This window comes from Giraffa tippelskirchi, chromosome 13, assembly GCF_054371585.1.
Source record: "Giraffa tippelskirchi isolate mGirTip1 chromosome 13, T2T-mGirTip1v1.2.pri, whole genome shotgun sequence".
Taxonomy (NCBI): domain Eukaryota; kingdom Metazoa; phylum Chordata; class Mammalia; order Artiodactyla; family Giraffidae; genus Giraffa; species Giraffa tippelskirchi.
Genome location: NC_137287.1, coordinates 56489731 through 56511289, shown reverse-complemented (window position 1 = coordinate 56511289; position 21559 = coordinate 56489731). Strand labels below are relative to the sequence as shown.

Here is a 21559-nt window from a genome sequence, read left to right as displayed (position 1 = left end):
TTTGGGAAATATCATTTTGATATGCTCGCAGCCCCTGATGGAGACAGACAGAAGCTGTAACCTCAACAGGCCATTCAGCTGAGAATAGAACCAAAGCGGTTCTAGTCTGCTGATTTGCTGATTATCGACAGGTGCTTTAAGTATTGTAACCAGAGCTCCTGAAACCTGCAGCTGCTGTGCGGTGTGCAGGATGGGAGGGCATACTGCCTGCGGTCCCATCTTCTGCTTTTCTTTCTTTCATCCAATTTCCTTCCGGCTTCAGCACCGCCAGTCATCCTGAACACACCGCTGCAGGGTCCTTTGTATCACAGAAAGTGTGGATCCTGTCTCTCGGCTTTCCCAAGTCCTCCTACTCTTGTCCATGAGAAGGCTGGCTGCTTTGGAAAGTGCTTGTTGCTCCTTCAGATCCCCAGAGACCCTTTAGTAGATAAATTTACTACTTCTGCGACCCCAACGAACTAGTGTGCTTGGCTTATGGTTGATGCCTAAAGGATAGTACTATTTTTGTGAGTGGTTTCAGTACACAAATTCTGGGCCAAGAAAATAAATGTCCAGCAATCCCACTCCTGGGCTTATATCCAGGGAAAAGTATAATCTGAAAAGATACATGTACCCGATGTTCATTGCAGCACTGTTCACAGTAGCCAAGACATGGAAGCGACCTAAATGTCCATTGAAAGAGGAATGGATAAAGAAGATGTGGTATTTATATATAGCAGTCTATTACTTGGCCATTGAAAAAGAACGAAATAGTGCCATTTGCAGTAACGTGGAGATGCAGGAAAGGCCAGTTTGATCCCTCGATTGGGAAGATCCCCTAGAGGAGGAAATAGCTACCCACTTTCTTGCCTGGAAATTTCCATAGACAGAGGAGCCTTGTGGACTGCAGTCCATGGGGCTGCAGAGTCAGACAGGGCTTAGCACGCCTGAGTGCATTGCAGCAACATGGATGGACCTAAAGGCTATCATACTGAGTGAAGTAAGTCAGAGAAAGACATCATACAATACCATTATATGTGAATTCTAATTAAAAAATGATACAAATAAACTTATTTACGGTACAGAAACAGACTCACATATCTTGAAATCAAACTTATGGTTACCAAAGGGGAGTTTTGGGGAGGGTTTGATGAATTAGGAGATTGAGACTGACATTACACACGACTATATATAAAATAGATAACCACCAAGGACCTACTATATAGCACAGGGAACTCTACTCAATACTCTGTAATAACCTATATGGGAGAAGAATCTGAAAGAGTGGAGATACGCACACACGCTTACATCTGATTCACTGTGCTGAATACTTGCAGCTAACACAACATTGTAAATCAACTATATTCCAGTAAAGTTTTAGAAAAAAATGAAACTACTTCAGCTAATGATTTCTACAGTTAAGAGAAATATGTTTTGAGTTACAGATGAGCTTTTCAAAAGTGGTGGTACTAGCCTTTCTTCAACTGTCCCCTGCCTCAGCACGTAACGTAAATCCTTTTTTAGAGGCATTAAAAAGGGCTGTGACGAGTGTCATTACAGCAGATAAATTTAGGTCATGTATTTTATCTACATAATCTGATTATAATTTATATAGCGCCAGCCTAGATAAAGCACGGCCGTTTCTTCTTACTAAATTTTTCTTGTTGTCAACAAGATGTGATATGATGTGAGTTGGATATTGACTTTCTTTGAAGGGTAGTGATTCATCATAGCCCTGTTCGGGGAGGTGCGGGGGAGATGATTTTATTGCTGGCAGAACTGAGTGACCGCTGGTTAAAGCTGTGAGTCAATCAAGATTAAACTCAGGCGAGTTAGTGCCTCTTGGATGACAGTGGATGATGTGATGGATATATTAGTGAGATTCTCTTTTAAAAAGCACTTTATATTCTTAGCAGGTGGATTTGCAAATAGGAAAATGAAGAGTCTCCATCAGTGGAAGAATCTGCCAGTTTGCAGAGCAGAGTGTGGCCAACTGAGTGTCACAATGAAAGATAAACCACTGAGAAATAGCCACTGGCAGCGTCTAGCTCGAGATGCTTCTTGTTAAGTGCAGAGAAGGCAGCTACATCCTTAGTGATTCAGCTGTTGGATAGACTAGGAAGGAGACCTTCGTCTTGGGTACAATGACACAGATGATGTCGTGGGATTTTATTTTTTAAGATTAGAGCAAAATACTACTTTTCCCCCTCAGAGAAAACTTTGTAACCGAGGCTGACATCCTTTTGTCAAGTGTGTGTGTGATCTCTTGTTTTCCTCCCCAGAGTTAGTGTGGAGTTGGGAAATGCAACTTAATATTAACCTAAAATAAAAGAAATTTTTAAGAAAGAAGCATTTAGGAAAAATCAGACAAATGCTGCTGAAGTTCAGTTGTCACCGATTATTGGATTATCCACCCTTTTATCATTTATGTCGCTAGTTTTCTTCATTTGAACACTTCGAGAGTGGGCTACCTAACTAAAATGTTTTGCATAGTAGGTAGTAGGTTAGTCAATTTCCTTCTAATTTCTGGGTGATTTGTTTATAAGGTCGGGGGCTTCCCAGGTGGCGCTAATGGTAAAGAACCCACCTGTCAATGCAGGAGACGCAAGAGACGTGGATTCGATCCCTGGGTCGGCACGATCCCCTGGAGGAGGGCAAGGCAACCCACTCCAGTATTCTTGCCTGGAGAATCCCATGGACAGAGGATCCTGGGGAGCTGCAGTCCATAGGGTCTCAAAGAGTCGGACACGACTGAAGTGACTTAGCACAGCTTATATGGTCAGTGTTCACTTAAATTTATTCATAGATTTACCACTTTATTTTCTTGTAATTCCTTGTTAGACCTTGCATCGTCCTTCTGGGGTCACTTTCCTTTTGTGTATGAAGTATGGTGTTCTGAAATTTCCTATGCAGTGTCCAGGGGCTATTGATAAATGCAATTTTTTTTTTTTTTTTGGTCTCAGAATGCTTTCCCTTCTCTCATACTGTTGGAAAGTGTTTGCTGTGTAAATACTGCTGGATAGACAGGTATTTTGTATTTTATTTTTTGCTCTGTACCGTGTGGCATGTGGGATCTTAATTCTCCGACCAGAGATTGAACCCTCGCCCCCTGCATTGAAAGTATGCAGTCTTGACCACTGGACCACCAGGGAAGTTCTTGGAAATGAAGTGTTCTTAACGATGGACGGCACCCACATGGTATTTAGACATCGTTCAGATTCCATCAGTCTATTTTGTATATGTAGACTCCTACGGGTTGGCCTGGCAGACCATTCTTCCTGGTAACTTCACAGTTGCTCAACATGTATTAGGGAGTTCTGGAACAGATTATTAATGGGCCCTTGAAGCAAAACCTGTGTGTAGGCTGGGGACTCCCTGTAACAGTCATAAGAAAAGCGATTCTTTAATGACTTGTTCCAGCTCTTTCTGCCCTTGCACTCCCTACAGTGGAAAAACCGTTTCTGTGGTCCCCACTCATTTATGAAAAGAAGATACCCGTAATTATGATCCATCCTCATTTCTCCCAGCACTTCCTGTTGGACCAGGCAGGACCCTCACTCACAGGAAAGAGGACTGAAGTGAGAGAAGAATGTAAACATTGTGGTTTTCTGCATGCCACATAATTGTCTTTCTCCCGTGGTCAGATAAGATAGATTCCCAATTCAGCTCCTCTCTGAGGCCATGTTAATATAACTGATCAAGCAGTTATATTAAGCAGAGGGATGATGGCACTACAAGTATTCCTTTTCCCTTCTATTCTTGCTGAAAGAGTCTAAAAAATAAGAATTGTAACCAGGAATGTTTACTAAAAGGAGTACGTTTCCAGATTGGGGCAGGTTTTAAAATCTCGGCAGTTTATTGTGTTGGGGTTATCAAAATTCAGGATAAAATGACAAAAACTACCAAGAACTTGTGATTTTCTCTTTTTTTTTCCTTAAAATTTTTTTTTATTGGAGTATAGTCGATTTACAGTGTTATGTTAGTTTCAGGTGTACAACAACAAATCAGTTATACATATAGCCAATCTTTTTTTTTCTTTTTTAATTTTTTTAGTTCTTTGAGTTTGTGATTTTTTGACAAGTCAGTTCCAGGTTGAGGTGAGAGTCACTGTCTATATAGAAGGCCTGTTTCACTATACTCTTCCTTCTTTTAAAATCTCAGATTGCCCTCTCTTCTTTCTGTGGAAGGAATCATGGTTGCAAAATGGGCCGGAAACTTATTCCTCTCCACTCTGGCATGGATTGTCTGCCCCACAGAAGTTGATGAATTGCTGCTTCCAGAGCTGACCCAAAGTTTTTGTTTTGTTAAATAGCTATAAATCTCACCTAAATACGGTTTTAGTAATAACAGGAAGAAAACCGTAAATTAATAATGTTAGGTTTTATTGCTTAAAAATAATTGTTACTTAGTAAAGCTTCATTTCTACAAACATCATTTGAGCTTGTGTGATTGACAGAAGAAAAATCCAGAGAATTTGTCCAGCCTCTGTTGAAATATTTTGTGATATACTATGGGAGCATTTTTGGTTAGTTTTAAGAATCACAGAGGACAAAATCCTAAGAGCTTAATTTTTTTGAAATTTCCTATTCAGTTATTGAGGATCATGAGAGAGAGAAACATACACTAAAATGCACCTCCTTCTATACTGTTGGTGCCCACCCCCCAAATTTAGTTTTCATTTGAGGCACCATGACTGCCCCATTTTTCTTCACTGGGAGGAAACAGCATGTAGTAATTTGGGTTCTTTCTGAACAGTCTGTCTTTAATAACAAACTGGTGTATGGTTTTAAATCATGATTCCCACACTTTGGAATGTTCTTTCTAATCAGTCACTTTTATTCTCCTTTCTTAAAACAACAGGAATCGAGCTAATTGCCTAGGTATCTCTGTTTCTGGAATAGGCACTGAATTATTTATGCTGTTTAGGAGCTTCTGGGGAACACTAAGAGTCAAGGTTCAATGTCACTGTCAGTTGGAGCTGATTTAACAAAGTACTATAAACTGGGTGGCTTATAAGCAACAAATTGATTTCTCAGGGTTCTGGAGACTTTGAGATTAGGGGGCCAGCATGGTTGGGTTCTGGGCTGCAGACTACCGTTTCTCACGTGGAGCAAGGGGCTCAGGAGCTCTCTGGGGTCTCTTTCACGGGCGCTGATCTCATTTGTGGAGGCACCATCCTTTTGACCTCATCACCTCCTAAAGGCCTCACTTCCTTACACCATCACCTTGGGGGTTTGGATTTCAGCGTAAGTATTTTTTTGGGAGGCTGGACCAAAGCATTCAGAATGTATCACTAAGTGAAGAATGTTTCAAAAAGAAGAGTGTGATCTTACTTATCCAATGCTCTTGATTATGTCAAGTACATATATGATTGGGAATTGGCCTTTGGATTCAGCAATACGGAAGACATTGGTGATTTTTTTTTTTTTAATTTTGGGAGGATGCTTTACGCAGCATGCAGGATCTTCTTCCCTGACCAGGGATTGAACCCACACCCCTGCATTGGAAGCACAGAGTCCAACCACTGGACTACCAGGGAAGTCCCAATCTTAACCTCCTATCTATTAATACTTAATCTTTTCCACTCTTGTTTTGTACTTTGCAAGTCTGGCCCCACCTGCTTCCTGGAACTTGCTTAACCTACTTCTAAATAGTTTTGTTCTGCGTGCCCATGCTAAGTCAATTCAGTCGTGTCTGACTCTTTGTGACCCTATAGACTGTAGCCTGCCAGGCTCTTCTGTCCATGGGCTTTCCAAGGCAAGAATACTGGAGCGGCTTGCCATGCCCTCCTCCTGAGAATCTTCCCTACCCAGGGATCAAAGCTTCATCTCTTATGTCTCCTGTATTGGCAAACCGGTTCTTTACCACTAATGCCACCTGGGAAGCCCACTTGTGTCCTGGCATCAGACAGTTGTCTTCTGTTGCAACCTTTGCCTTTGGCCTTCGCAGAAGAAAAGTTGATATCTGAACCTTGCTACATAGAGTTTTTCAGAGCAGAAAGATTTTAAGGGAAGAAATGTGTGAAAGAGTGAGATTATATATTGAGATTGTTCTTCAGTTTGCAGACCCGTAATTTAGATACCATTCCACCTCTGTAATTTTGAGTTGCCAGTGATTCTTTTCATTTTGCACAAGATGTGTTTAAAAAAAACGTAAAATTCAGTAATAGATTTTTGCTAACATGATGCGAAAATTTACAGGTCATTAGTAACGTCCTCTTAGAAAGTAGGGATGGAAAGGACTTAAATTACAATAGCTAGATAATAAATCTATTTTCAAGAATATGTTTTCCAGGGTCTCCATTTTGCCGACAAGTTCTGTTTTCTCGGAGAAGGAAGTGGCAGCCCACTCCAGTATTCTTGCCTGGAAAAATCCCATGGATGGAGGAGCCTGGTGGTCTGCAGTCCATGGGGTTGCAGAGTCGGACACGTCTGAGAGACTAACACTTCTGTTTTCTAGTACTTGAGAGACAGAATCTCAGTGTTTTTGTAAGACGCATTGGTAGAAGAGAGTTTATATTTTATTCGTCTTCTCACACATGGCAGGTTTAGAGAGTTTAACCAGCTCTGGGGCCATGTTTTATATTCAGGCATGACTCTCAGGTCACTGAGTTTGTCCATTACTCGTAGAATGTCTGCAAGCCCTTGGCACTCACAGTTGGACCTGACTCATTATGTATGAATCACACTCTTCTCTTGAAGAACATGTTCTGAATCTTCTTGAACTTGAATTTAATAAGGGGAATTTCATTGCATATCATAAATATGTCAGATCTCACATTGAATGCTTACATTGCATTCATTGCATCTCTTTTCTTGTGTTTTGCTCATCCTAGGTGGAAACACACTTTGAGTGAGATGTATTTAAAGATGATACCTTTTCTAATGATTATAATTAGCATGTCATCAGATTCGACTCTCTTAAGAAAGCAGTACTCAGTTAAGACTTTACACAAAGTATTCCTCTTAAAAATTTTCATTCTAAGGGAAATAATACTTCATGAAGTGTCATTGCTGGCCAACAGTTTTCCAATTATTTATTTAAAATTTGTTTATCTAGTAATACAAATCTTATAAAGAATACAAGAAGTTTTGAGAAGTCTGATGAGGATCTAAAGATTTTTTGGGTAGTTGTGTTTCACGTTCTTAATTTCTGAAATAATGTGTGTTTCACATTTGTTTTATTTCCTTCATTATATAATAGATGTGTTTGGAGGAGTTACTGTTCTAAAATGGAACTTTTATGCCTAGGATTTGAGTTAATGGAAATCTGTCTGTTATAAATGCACTCTTTGAATATATTTGCCACCAACTGTGATACAGGTCTGCTTGGTCTATTTGAATCTCTTTTTTTTTGTTGTTGAATGTGGATGAAAATAACAAGTTCATTGGAGTTTTGGAAGCACTGAGTTGCTATATGAGAAAGTACTTGGTACATAAGGAACACTCATTGGATGTCTTTGTAATCAGAACTGTAGTGTCTGAAACCTGTTGAGTAGGAGAAAGGTGATATAAGCTACTTCACTTTGGAAAGCTGTGTGAGGTTCTTTGTGCTGGGCACCAGGATCAACAAAGATGATAAGAAAGAGCCTCAAAGAACTCGGTCTAGTGACTTACATCATAGCCACATTTTAAATAGTATTGTCTCTGTTCTTTTTTTCAGTTTAATTTTTACTTTACATTGGAGTATAGTTGATTTATAATGTTGTGTTAGTTTCAGGCGTACAAGAATTGATTAAGTTATTATTATTATTTTTTTTTGTAGTTATCCTTTTTTTTTTTTTTTTTATAAATTTATTTATTTTAGTTGGGGGCCAATCACTTCACAACATTGCAATAGTTTTTGCCATACATTGACATGAATCAGCCATGGGTTTACATGTGTTCCCCCTCCTGGACCCCCCACCCACCTCCCTCCCCATCCCATCCTTCTGGATCATCCCATTGCCCCAGCCCTGAGCCCTTGTCTCATGCATCGAACATGGAATGATTAAGTTATTTTTAGATCTTTTCCCACATAGGTCATTAATATTGGGTAGAGTTCCCTGTGCTATACAGAAGTTCCTTGCTTACCTATTTTATATATAGTAAGTACAGTGTGTATGTTAACCCCAAACTCCTAATTTATCCTCCCCCATTTCCTCTTTGGTAACCATAAGTTTGATTTTGAAGTCTGTAATTATTCTTAATCTTGCTGGGAATCTTGCTTGAGAATCTGATGAACTCAATGAAAGTTCTTGGAAGAGGCCTTCAACACGTGCACATACACACACGCACACACGCACACACGCATGCATAATTTTGTATTCAATTTTTTTTTTATAAATTTATTTATTTTAGTTGGGGGCTAATTACTTTACAATATTGTAATAGTTTTTGCCATACATTGACATGAATCAGCCATGGGTTTACATGTGTTCCCCTTCCTGGACCCCCCACCCACCTCCCTCCCCATCCCATCCCTCTGGGTCATCCCATTGCCCCGGCCCTGTTTATGAATACATAAAATTGTATTCAATTTTATGAGCTTTCAGTTTTGTGAAATTCACTTACAGTTTCACTGTACTCAATTTCATGAATACCACGAAGGCAGTCACACACTGTATGTTAAGAATCTTTGCTTTGGAGATAGAATAAACAGTCAGTCTGAGACTTTAGTAATGACTGAGTCTGGGAGGAGAGACCTGACCTGGCTGCCGGGCTTTTGGTTGAGTGACAGTCCCAGCAGTCCAAACAAATACACTGACCCAAGAAATGGAAAAGCCAGCACTAGCTGGACCAGAGTCATATGTGGCAGGTGGGTTTGCATCTCTGGCAGGGCTTTCAGGGCTTCTCCAAAAAGGTGAATGCAGACATGGTGGTCTGGCTTTGGAGCAAGGCTCTGAGTAGAAGCTCAAAGCACAGAGCATGTTAATCGTCTGGCTCCTATAAAACCTCCTGAAGAGAATGGCTGGTGGATGTCACCGAGAGGCTGGGTCTCTCCAGGTAGCCTGGAGTCCTAATTCTATTCTTTTCTTTTTAAAAATACTTATTTGGCTGTGTCCCAGTGTTAGTTGCAGCATGCGAACTCTCAGTTTCCACATGTGGAATCTGGTTTTCCGACCAGGAATTGAACCTGGGTCCCCTGCATTGGTAGCATGGATTCTTGGCCACTGGACCACCAGGGAAGCCCCATAATTATTTTATGATGCAAAACTCATGTACTTCCTTGTGGTTGAAGACAAATCATGGATTACTGTGAGTAAGGCCTGTAGGGTGTGTGACTCATGTACTTCCTTGTGGTTGAAGACAAATCATGGATTACTGTGAGTAAGGATGTAGGGTGTGTGACCAGCCACAGACCTCCCTGTTAACCTCATTTAGGATGGATTCAGCTGCCAGGCCAAAGGGAGCATGTTGTGTATCGGGAATATCAGTGTGTACCGTCCCGAGAGGCGATTACAGCTGTGTGTGTGGGATGGGGTGCAGCATGTGGAGAAACTTGTTGGAAATATTGCCTTCCTATATCTGTCCACCAGAGCTCTTCTTAGTTGACTGTTGTAGTCATCAAGCACTGTGCATGCGTGCTAAGTCGCTTCAGTTCAGTCATGTCCAACTCTTTGTGACGAAATTGACCATAGCCCTCCAGGCTCCTCTGTCCTGGGATTCTCCAGGCAAAAAGCCTGGAGTGGGTTCCATGCACTCCTCCAGGGGATCTTCCAAGTCCAGTGATCAAACCCGCATCTCTGACATCTCGTGCATTGGCTGGCAGGTTCTTTACCATTTGCATCACCTGGGAAGCCCCATCAAGCACACAGAAAAACTCTCAAATAATTATAACTAATTTAAAATTTGATTCCATTTTCTGTCTGTAGTAAGCAATTATGTGATCTTTGACGATGGTTTGGTTTCAGTTTTGAAATGTAAAAAGGTAGCTTCCAAATGAAAATCTGATTCATTTTGAAAATTGGATTATTTCCTCATCACAGTGCATCAGATGGGGTGTGGTCATGTTACCCCCACTCCTCTTGGTCCATAGGACCCTGTCCCTTCCCCTCCTCCCTACTTCCGCTTCAACTTCCCTGCCTCCCTTTCTCCCCCATTTCTGTTATTTAGTAACACTTAGCCTCTGCCAAGAACTTCCTGTGGGTGATCTCACTTACCATTCAAGACCCTCCCACTTTGCTCTCCTTCAGTAATGTACTGGCTGTTTGGGTTTTTGCCTCTCTCTGTGTAAACTTTGGAGTCAGTTTTTCAGTATCCACGAAATAATTTGCTGGGGTTTTGATGTAGATTGCATTGAATCTGTAGATAAGATTGGGCAAACTGACATCTTGATAAAATTGAGTCTTCCTGTCCATGAACAAGAATATTTGTGCATTTAATTAGTTCTCCTTTGATTTCCTCATAATTCCAACTTGCTCAGGGGAGCCTTCAAGTGATCAGATGAGGCCCACCACACTAAAGAGGGCAATCTGCTTTACTCAGAAAGTAGCAAAAGTGAAAGTGTAAGTCGCTCAGTCGTGTCCAACTCCGTGTCCAACTCCTTTGCGATCCCATGGACTGTAGCCCACCAGGCTCCTCTGTCCATGGGATTTTCCAGGCAAGAATACTGGAGTGGGTTGCCATTCCTTCTCCAGGGGATTTTCCTGACCCAGGGATTGAACCCAGGTATCCTGCATTGCAGGTGGATTCTTCACCATCTGAGCCACCAGGGAATCCATTTTACTCAGAAGTCCACCAATTTAAATGTAAACCTTATCCAAAGATATCCTCTTGGAGACAGGATAGTGTTGGACCAAATATCTGAGTACCATGGTACAGCCAGGTGAACACATAAAATTAACCATTACACACAGTAATGTGAAAGCTGTTGAAAATTAGACTGACTCATGTGCTCAGATATATATGAAAGGCAGGTGAATTTAAATTTTTTACAAGCTTGCTTCTTTTTAAAATGTACTCTCATGGGGAGCCCTGAGAAAAATTTAGAGACTATTTAGTTAAGTAACTATAGAAAGAAACAAGTGGTATGAGGGAGAGAGAGAGAATATGAGAATAAAATCTTTAATAAACAAAGTGTCTTAATCCATTGAACTTAGAGGCCTGGACCCTTGTAAATATATCAGTTCAGTCTTGACACGTTCTCTGCAGTGATAGCCAATAAAAGAGCTGCAGGAAATTTTTCCGAGTAGAGAGAAAAAAAATTCCTGTCTCTTTGGAAGGGTATTCTTTAAAAGCAAGAATACGTTGAAAGCAAGAGCAGAAATGTCTATAAAGTGGGATATGACAGCTAGAGAAGAAGAAAATGTACAATATTGAGTGAAATTCCATATTTTATTGGATAAAAATCTCTAACTAGTGAACAATGGTAAGGTTTTAAATTTCTTCTAATAGTTTTAGAGGCTATTTATCTTCTAGGCTCTTAAAGATATGATGCAGAGTAATAAGAGTTATACCTTGAGAATGTTACAAATAGTTCTTATCTTTATGGCTATTGTTGTGTAAATTATGGCTGTTTCTAAGGCTCAGAGGTCCTAGGGCAGTTCAGAGAAAGCAGCTGGTCCCTTGAGAATTAAGCTATGAATATACAATATCTTGAGTTTCTTTAACCTCTGGGTGATGCCCTTGTCTAAAATGAACAGTATCAGTGTTGCCTAATGGCATAGTAGCGTGTACTCACCCAAAAGGAGAACTCTAGAAATACTAAATTTCTGTACTCATAAGGTATTTAATGCCCACTCAGTTAAATGAATGATCTCTGGCTTTCTGGGCTTCCTTGGTGGCTAAGATGGTAAAGAATCTGCCTACTATGCAGGAGACCTGGGTTTGAGCCCTGGGTTAGGAAGATCCCCTGGAGAACGGAATGGCAACCCACTCTAGTGTTCTTGCCTAGAGAATTCCATGGACAGAGGAGCTTGGTGGCCTACAGTCTGTGGGGTCGTAAAGAGTTGGACACGACTGAGCAACTAACACTTTGCCGCTTTCTAGGTGATGTGTGCTGAAACTAAAATCTTACTTGACAACTTACATCATGTGTAAGCAATTACAAGCCAGGCAAACACAAGAAGAAGCAAAATGCAATGTCAGTTCTTTTGTGAATGTTGGACATGACTTAATGACTGAACAGCAACAACAATAATGTGTACTGTTGTGCTAAATCATATTTTTTATTGAAAGATATGTGTAATATCCATGGTAACAGGGGTTCCTTATCTGAATTCAGCAAGTTCTCTTGCATCCCAAGATTAGTTAAAGAACAGAAACAATTTGGACTTACCTGGTAGTCCAGTGATTAATAATACTGTGCTTCCAACATAAGGGGCCGTGGTGTTTGATCCTTGGTCAGGAAACTAAGATCTGATATGCTGTGCAGCATGGCCAAAAAAAAAAAAAAAGACGCAGTTTATAAAACCATTAATCTGTCAGTCTTTCCCTCCGGTGACAACATTTTATTAAACACCTGCTATGTGCAGTTGTTACAGGGGATACAGTGATAAGGCAGAGATGTGATGGTTCCTAGGCCCATGGAGTCATCAGATGGGGACTGTCATTACACAAACGAGTATGAATATGTAATTATAAGTTATACTAGGTCTAGGAGGGGAGAGGATGTGGGATCCCAGGAGAGGACAGCTGTTTATTGTGGAAGTTAGGGAAGATGGGGGAGGTTGCGAGATGAAGAGGGGTTGTTTGGAGACAGACGGGGAAAATGTTTCTATGAAGGAGGAAGAGGATGTGCAGAGCCATAGTGCAGCCCTTTGGAAGAGAAAGGGGAAGAGAAAACCAGCATAGAGAGAAAAGGGGAGAAGGGCGGGGTGGCCCCAGTGACGTGGGAGGTTGGGAGTGACGTGGGGGGGCATCTCCATCTCTCAAAGCTGCTGCTGTCTGCAGTGTGCAGCCACTTCAGAAGACAACTCAGTTCAGCAGTTTCTCTAGTAGAACGTGCACTCCCCTACCACCCAGCAGTTACCCTCTTGGGTGTTTTGTTTGTTGAATGCAGTGGAACGAGTTCTGATAGTTTGAATTGAAACTTTTCCTCCATTCTGTATATTTTAAGTTCTAAGGAATATGTGTGTGTGACTTTTATGACATTCTTTACAAGCTATATCTTCATCTAAGCTGTTTTTAGACAGAAATACTGTTATCTATACGTTTGAACCCTAGTATGTAATGTGGCCCATGGCACATAGAAGGAGCTTATTAACCCTGTTGAATCATTTTATGATCTGTTCTTTTGACTGTAGGAACAATTTAATTTGGACCTTCTGTGAAATATTAATATAGATTTCTTTCCTTTAAAAATCTCCAAGGGAGAGAACTCTAGAGTCTTTTATTCTTAATAGCACGTGTAGGTGTTTCCATTTATAATTCAAGATTCTCCATTGCCTCATTTCTTTAATAAACTAAACTGTGTGTTAAAGGGGCTTCCCCAATGGCACTAGTGATAATGAACCTGCCTGCTAATGTGATAGACATGGTTTTGATCCCAGGGTTGGGAAGATCACCTCGAACAGGAAATGCCATTTCTAAATCAGCCCTTCCCATGGGCTGAATGTTTGTGTTGCCCCCAAAATCCATTTTTTAAAAACAGGTGTCATTCTTTTTTGCACTTTTTTTGGGCCACATCCCATGGCATGTGGGATCTTAGTTTTCTGACCAGGTATCAAACCCACACACCACTGCATTGAAAGAGAAGTCTTAACCACTGGACCATCAGGGAAGTCCCCAAAATTGATTTGTTGAATCCTCATGTCCCATGTGGTATTATTGCAGTAGGAAGTGGGACCATGCCAAAGCATGTTGAAAGTTTCAATCTAGAGTTTGTGGGACTCAGTAATAAATATTGGGTGAGAATGTGTAATAATTTAATATACACCTGTAACAGAACTAGAGAGGTAGTTAATTGCATAAATGTACCAGATTCGGTTGTATTTTACCAGCAGGTGTGTCTTCTTTAATCCTTATAGCATCACACAAGCAACATGTTGTAGCACCAGAGGAAAGAATACAAGAGAAATTGAATGGATTGAAGCCATGTAGCCAGTGATGACAGAGCCCAGCTCAGAGCCCAGGTCTTCCCCACACCATGAACTTTCCCACCACTCATATGGCCTAGTTTCCTTTGGTGATAACTCTGTTCCTTTAGGTTTCAGCTAAATAGTTCCATCTTGCTTTGAAAGAACCTAGTGTGAAGTGGAAGTTGCTCAGCCGTGTCTGACTCTTTGCAACCCCATGGACTGTAGCCTGCCAGGCTTCTCTGTCCATGGGATTCTCCAGGCAAAAATACTGGAATGGGTTGCCATTCCCATCTCCAGGGTATCTTCCCAACCTAGGGATATAACCCAGATCTCCTGAATTGCAGGCAGATTGTTTACCATATGAGCCACCAGGGAAGCCCTGAAAGAACTATATGTACTGAGTCGCCTCAGTTGTGTCTGACTCTCTGTGACCCCATGGACTGTAGCCTGCCAGGCTCCTCTGTCCATGGGATTCTCCAGGCAAGAATACTGGAGTGGGTTGCTATTTCCTCCTCCAGGGGATCTTCCCGACCCAGGGATCGAACCTACGTCCCTTAGGTCTCCTGCATTGCAGGCGGGTTCTTGTCCCCAAAGAATAGGACATGACCTAGTGACTAACACACACAACAGAGGCCAAGTATTGAATGTAGGACCCTGAGGAGTGCTCCTGGGTCCACTGGCCTTCATGAGACGTGAGGGTCAGACTCAAAGTGGCTGGGTGGGAGTTTGGGCCAGTGTCCTGCTCTGCTGTGGCTGAGTTTTTGAGTCCCGTGATACACTGAGAAGGCCTGGGTTCTCTCCGGGGTGTGGATTTGACCTTAGCCTTGGGATATCTGTAGACTGACAGCTGTGCCAAGAGGTTATATTTTTCTCAAGTCTTAGGTTCCAAGAGCTTGTAGAATGCTGGCTTCCCAAGGGTAGTGTTTCTCTTTTTCGAAAAGTAAAAGTGTTAGTTGCTCAGTTGTGTCCAACTCTTTGTGACCCCATGGACTGTAGCTGGCCAGGCTTCTCTGTCCATGGGATTCTCCAGGCAAGAATACTGGAGTGGGTTGCCATGCTGTCCTCCAGGGGATCTTCCTGAGCCAGGGATCAAACCTGGGTCTCCTGCATTGCAGGCAGATTCTTTACCATTTGAGCTACCCTGGAAGCCCATCTTTTTGGAAAGGTGTCTTAAATGCAGTGCTCTTCTGTGCTGTTTGGGACCCTATCACATTTACACTAAGAGAACAGCAACCTCTACCTTGACTTCTCTGCCATTGGCTTCCTTTGTTTTCCTTCAAGCCTTTATGCTGCTTTCAGATTCATTTTATGCAGAGGTTTCCTGGTTTAAAAACTTTTTTATTGGCATATAGTTGATGCTGAAGCTGAAGTTGCAATACTTTGGTCACCTGATGTGAAGAACTGACTCAATGGAAAAAACCCTGATGTTGAAGGCAGAAGGAGAACGGGGCAGCAGAGGATGAAATGGCTGGAGGGCATCACCAACTCAGTGGACATGAATTTGAGAAACTGGGAGATTGTGAAGGGCAGGGAAGAAGCATGGCATGCTTTAGTTCATGAGGTCATAAAGAGTTGGACATGACTTAGCGACTGCACAACAAAATAGTTGATTTACAATGTCATGTTAGTTTCAGATGTACAGCAAATTTATTCAGTTATATGTTTACATATTCATTCTTTTTCAGATTCTTCTCTCATATAGGTTATACAGAATATTGAGTAGAGTTCCCTGGGCATAGGTCCTTGTTGGTTTATATATATTAATAGTAGTGGGTGTATGTTTCATCTCAAAGTCTTAATTTATACCCCCCGCCACGTTTCCCCTTTGGTAACTCAGTTTTGGAGATTGGTGAGCGTGTTCCCATTTTGTAAATAAGTTCATTTATATCATTTTTAAAATTTAGATTCCACATAGAGATTTCCTGTTTATTAAACATGAGTGCTGGCTTTTTGGGCTGCCCCCAGTTTTGTTCCTGCCACTTAGCATTATGTTCTATGCTCCAGCCAGACCGTGTGTCGCTGAGGGACATTCTTTCTCCATCTCCTCCCTCCCTTCGTTGCTCTCATTAGCAGATGCTGTTCCTCTCAGCCTGAAAATCCCTCCTTTTTCTTCTCTGCATGAGTAATAAATCTTTATTATAATTCAGAGCTTGGCTTTATTTTCCATCTGGAAAACTTTCTCTGATTCTTCCGTTCCCTCTTTCTTCTTGGAGCCTCCTAAATTTTGTGGTTTGAAATATCTCCTTTGTTGTTTACAGAAGTTTCTAAACAGACGATCAGACTTCAGGGTCTCATGTTCTTTCACCTTTCTGATGCCCAGCAAAACCTAGGCACATGTTCGATGAGACATTACCCATCGCCGGCAGATCCATTGTTGCCTTTTTAGTTCTTCTTTAAGCATGGTATCTAAAAAGAAGAAACGTCATGAAAGAACTCCTACGTACGGAAAGGTGCTGGGATGCTCCACTGCCTTGTTAAAGTGTGTGTGTGTGTGTTTTCTCCTTTGTCTCACCAGCTATCAAAGAGAAGTATACAGACTGGACAGAATTTCTCATTCGGGATTTGACTGGTTCTCGGACGGCCCCAGCCAGCCTTCTGGAAGGTGTATGTATTGTTATCCAGCTATTCTCTGTCATCTGAAGCTGCACAGTTAACACGAGCTCACAGCTAAGAGCACCTTTGCATATATCCTTCTATGGGTGCACGAGTCCACAGGGACATGGGTGTACAAATAGCGTAACGTCCGGTCTTTTCCTGAATCACTTAGATTACTGATTCTAATGGGACTGACGTGTCTTCACCAGTGGTCCAGTCCATAAGTGGAAATTTGCTTTTATGGGAACATATTTTAAAATAATAACATGGTAGGATAGTTACCTACTATCCTGTCCCTTTAAGAGTCTATCTTATGTTTGTGAATATATATAAAATCCTGTAGAATAACTATTTTGTTGAAGTGACAACTAAGCATACATGTGCTGGGGTGTAGTCTCAAAGTATGTTGGTTGATAAATGATTAGCTGTTTTATTCTATGCATAGCCCCAGTTTTTAAACACATGTGTTAAGTCATATTTGAATTAGTCCCCTTGTAAAACAAGAGGAGAAATGACTAACCATATTTAAATGTGGTTAAGGTCGTTTTAAGGTATTGAAGAAAAAAACAGGTTATTTGAAAATAATTTTATTCTGATACATTTTAATATTTATATGCTAGAACAGCATATAAGAGGACTGCACTGTCATAAATAATTATTGAGTTACCAAATCTGTTTTTGAAGAATGCTCCTGAGAAAGGGGAAAACACAATGAATGACCAAGAATATGATACAGAGTTTGACAGTCTCATTATTCTCTTAACATTAATCAGAAATTTCCTGCCTGTCATAAATGGTACTGAAATTTTGGAACATCACAGGCTTATATAGGGTTGTCTAGTTTTGTTGTGTGATGATTTTGCCTAATGTAGTTTTGTATCTTGGTGGCTACTAATTGAATTGTTTGGTTGACAAATCAAAGTGATGATTGCTCACCCTTTCAAAAGGACAGATTGTCTTACTTTGTTAATTTTTTAAGCATATTTGCCTACAGGGCTGGCTGAACAAACACCCTTTTCCTATGCAAACATGTGCTAAGAAGGTTGCTTAGAAGGGGCAGACGTTATATACATTCTCCAAACCAACTGTGGGGTGAAATGTACAAATTACCCAGTAGTCTAATTTAGCTGATCATTAGTGTGTATTAGGCATTCATTAAGAATGTCCTACACACATATTAATGCTTTATGCACATCATCACATGTATGAGAGAGTGTTGATTACGAGAGCAGGGCCATCGTAAGACAGAGGTCTGCTGAGTCAAGGTAGAAGTTGATGGCCCCATATCAGATGTATCCATCTCTTGGAGAAGTAGACGTTTTGTTCCCACTTGTTTTCCAGTTTGAGGCAAATTTGGTGGAACGCTTCTTCAAAGCACCCTCATTCCTCGCAAATGTAGTTGTATCTGGGAAGGGTGATTTGTTTGGTGAGAACTTAGCACAAACTGTTATTTTCTACTTGCTTGTGGTTTTGTTGTTGGATACTGAGTTGGGAAAGATGGATGTGGGGCGGGAGGGGTGGGGGGGGGCGGGGGGGTGGAGGGAAACACCAGACTGTTTGCCAATAGCTTGGATGATGGTGTGGAAAAAAAAAAAATTATCTTCTACTGTCATCTGTTTCCATGAGAACCTGAAAATAAAGTTTAAAATAAGGAGTTTTGCTTCTGTTTAAACAGCCTCTGCGAGGGAAAGGCCCTATAGACCTCATTACAGTTGATTCCTTAATAGAGCTGCAGGACTCTCAGAACCCTTTTCAGTACTGGATAGTTAGTGTGCTTGAGAATGCTGGAGGAAGATTACGCCTTCGCTATGTGGGATTGGAGGACACTGAATCCTATGACCAGTGGTTGTTTTACTTGGATTACAGACTTCGACCAGTTGGTTGGTGTCAAGAGAATAAATACAGAATGGACCCACCTTCAGGTAAGGGCGGGAGCCTCAGCCACTCTCAAGTGTTGTCGGAAGAGATGTGATTATTTTCCTGGATGTCTCTCTAGAAAATGTGTTAGCTCTGTGGTGTCTTTCCCATTTGTACTTGTGCACAGGAAGTATTTTAACTTCAGACACTCTCTGTTGTGAATGGAACCCAAGACCTCAATGAATAGTGTTCTGAAACGAGAAAGCAGAGCCGGGAGGTGGTGGAAAAGCTGATCTGATTCCTTTGGAATCACTGGTTTGGAAATAAAAGATGCAGTGCATGGGGACTTGGCAATATTCTCTATTTTTCTTTGGGAATTTGATAGTCTTCTAAGTAGGTTCTGAAATATTTACCCCTCTACCCACCTCCATCCATCCATTTATTCATTCATCCATCCATCCATCCATCCATCCATTCCCCCATCCAACCTTCTATCCATAGATTCATCTACCCACCCATTCATCCCGTAAAATACAGATTCAAATAAAATGCCTATTGTTACATTATCTGTCCTGACCTGGAAGTAGCAAAAAGAAAACCATCATGCTTTTTTCCCCTGGTGCATCATAGATTTTTAAATAGCTTCAAGTACCCTGTCAAATGCCTTTCCAGAGATTTAATTGGGTAGAAGACTGTGTCATGCTTACTGACATACCCAACTGGGCAAAAACCTCAGCATTTACAAAATAACCATTCTTGAATGTTTTCTACCTGCCAGGTGATTTTACATCTGTTAGGTTGTTTATTTTGATTCCAAAAGAGTGCTACATGTTCTGTGTGAATATTTCCTCTTACAGCAGAGAAAATTTGAGATTGAGTGTAAGCTACTTGTCTATGATTGCACAGTTTTTCAGAGAAATGTGCTGAAATTCAGATTCCCAGGTCTCCTTCTTCTTCCATACAATTTCCCCTGCTGCCTCTTACTGGGCTTATCAACCTTTTGATAGATAGCTGTAGAACAAAAATGTTGGATTCTCATGGAATTAAAGATGCCAAGGAAGGAATACATCTTCCCAAATTTGCTGATTTTCATTCTGGTTAATTTCACAGGTTTATTGGAAGCCAAGAGTTGACTCTTTCCTTCATTAAAATTGCCACAGCCTTTCCCCTCCCATCTTAGTTGCCAGAGTTTGTCTTGAGGAGACGTGAAGCAGAGGAGTCATATTTCCCTTTTCTATCATTCAAGGGCTTTAATTGAAAAATGTCTTGGTTCTCCATGTCATGTGTTTGCGTTTGTGTTGGACTTGACAGGCGTATAAACCTGTAACATGGTATTTTATTAGTATTGTTGTTGTCAACGTTATGAGAAGCAGCCAAGAAATCCACTTATACCCTGAGTAGTTTGGGGATATGATTACAAATGAAAGGCCTGTCGGTTTTGTGAGAAGAAGCCTTAGATCCCAAGGTTTGCCTTGGAATTCATAACCTAACAGGAGGAATTTACTTTGTGCAGAAAGTTGGGTGTATAAATCTTAGTTCAGTATCTAATTGCCGTATAAATTTTAAGATAAATAGAGAATTGCCAGTGTAAATTTATAGCAAAGCAAAGGATGACTAATAGCTCTTAGGCTCTGTGTAATGTCCCTCTCCTGTGCTCATGGGCTCATACTCAATGGCCAGGATGGAAAGTGTCCCTCTAGAAACTAGGGAAATATTTGAATAAAGGAAGAGACCTCTCTCTCTCTTTAAGATAATTTGATGTCTTTATAAGACAAAAATAGACTGTGTTTACTCATCATAGTAATTTTCTGACCATGAATTGTTCATTTCACTGAAGAGTTAAAGCCTTTGGGAAAGGCATTCCTCATCAAGAACTTATATTTTCAGCATTTAAATTGTCAACAGGAAAAGCTGTGGCTGGAAAGAAGAAATTAAAAGGTGAACGGTCACCCCAAGTATGATTTTGAGTTCTTCAGATGCAGTAGTTAACAAGATGAACTCTGACTTCTACTTGATTCAGCAGAACAACACCTGGGAACAGAATCCAGTCCTTTGGGTTTCTATACATTAGTTTCAGGACCTGATGTGACTTGTTAAAATAAGATGGCAGTGCTCTTTCCTTGACTGAAGTCTAGGTGGGAGTAAACTTGCAGACTGGCACAGAAAACACTCTTTTTCTTAATCCCAAACACACTTAAGTAAATGAAAGTGTTCATCATTGACTGGTGGTAAGAAGTTGAGATGGAAGGGTGGGCAAGGAGGGCAGATAAGAGGCACTTTGGGTATCGAGTCATCCCCTGGTATCCACAGGGGATTGGTCCCAGGATCCCCACGGACGCCAGAATCCAGTGATGCTCAAGTCTCTGATATAAAGTAGCACAGTACAGTTGACCTTCTGCATTTGCAGGTTTGATGTTCTGTATCCACCATCTTCCCATCTACAGGTTCTGTATTCTCAGGCTTCTCTATCCGCAGTTTCTACCATCCTCGGGGTCCTTCTGCCAAGAGTGGAATATTCAGGAACTGCAGGCCTGGAGGGCTGCCTGGACTTTGAGAGTGAGGCTGTGCCAGGTCACCCTATCCTCTTTGCTGTGCTGACAACAACAGCTTTCTTGTCCTGATACTTTCTGTTCCTTAAAGGACAGTATTTCTCACCTGTTCAGTGCAGGTAGAAATATAGAAATCGGTGGTAGATAGTACCTGGCAAGTAGGTCTTCAGACACTGGAGGAGAAGGTGCTGGCTATCATGCTGTCTGCCAGCGAGAAGCCTGCATCCCATTTCTGGATGGAATCAGAGGACACGGGATGGTGGAAGGGAGATTAGAGAGGGGTACAGCCACTGCACCCCACCTGCCATCAGGAATGCAGGTGCTGAGGGGTAGGAGAGTCCAGCTTCAGCGAAGACCAGACAAGGGAACAGAAGATGGTGAAGTGCCAGTAATCATGGGAGGGCAGTGGCTTCCTGCAGCCTTAGTGATTTAGGTGTTACCAGGGCAGGATGGGGAATCCAGAGGTGCCTTTCTTCAGTGCTGAATGGAAAGCAGAGCATGATTAGACAGACCTGGAGCTCTTTTTCCAGCCCTGCATCCCTGACACCTCCCCTCATATGCTTATTTTCTGGCATGCGGC

The 21559-nt window shown here is 41.4% G+C and overlaps 1 protein-coding gene across 13 annotated transcripts in view; it reads left to right on the top strand.

Moving 5' to 3' along the window:
• SFMBT2 (Scm like with four mbt domains 2) overlaps positions 1 to 21559 on the top strand; it is a 181795-nt gene that overhangs the window by 61828 nt on the left and 98408 nt on the right. For 10 of the 13 annotated variants that reach the window (XM_081557206.1, XM_081557204.1, XM_081557209.1 and 7 more), the window contains 2 exons: positions 16494 to 16582; positions 18249 to 18495. In XM_081557206.1, the coding sequence (XP_081413332.1) occupies positions 16494 to 16582; positions 18249 to 18495 (336 nt within the window). Of the gene's footprint in view, positions 1 to 16493; positions 16660 to 18248; positions 18496 to 21559 lie in introns of those variants that run through there. The other 3 variants (XM_081557211.1, XM_081557210.1, XM_081557212.1) reach the window with 2 other exon arrangements.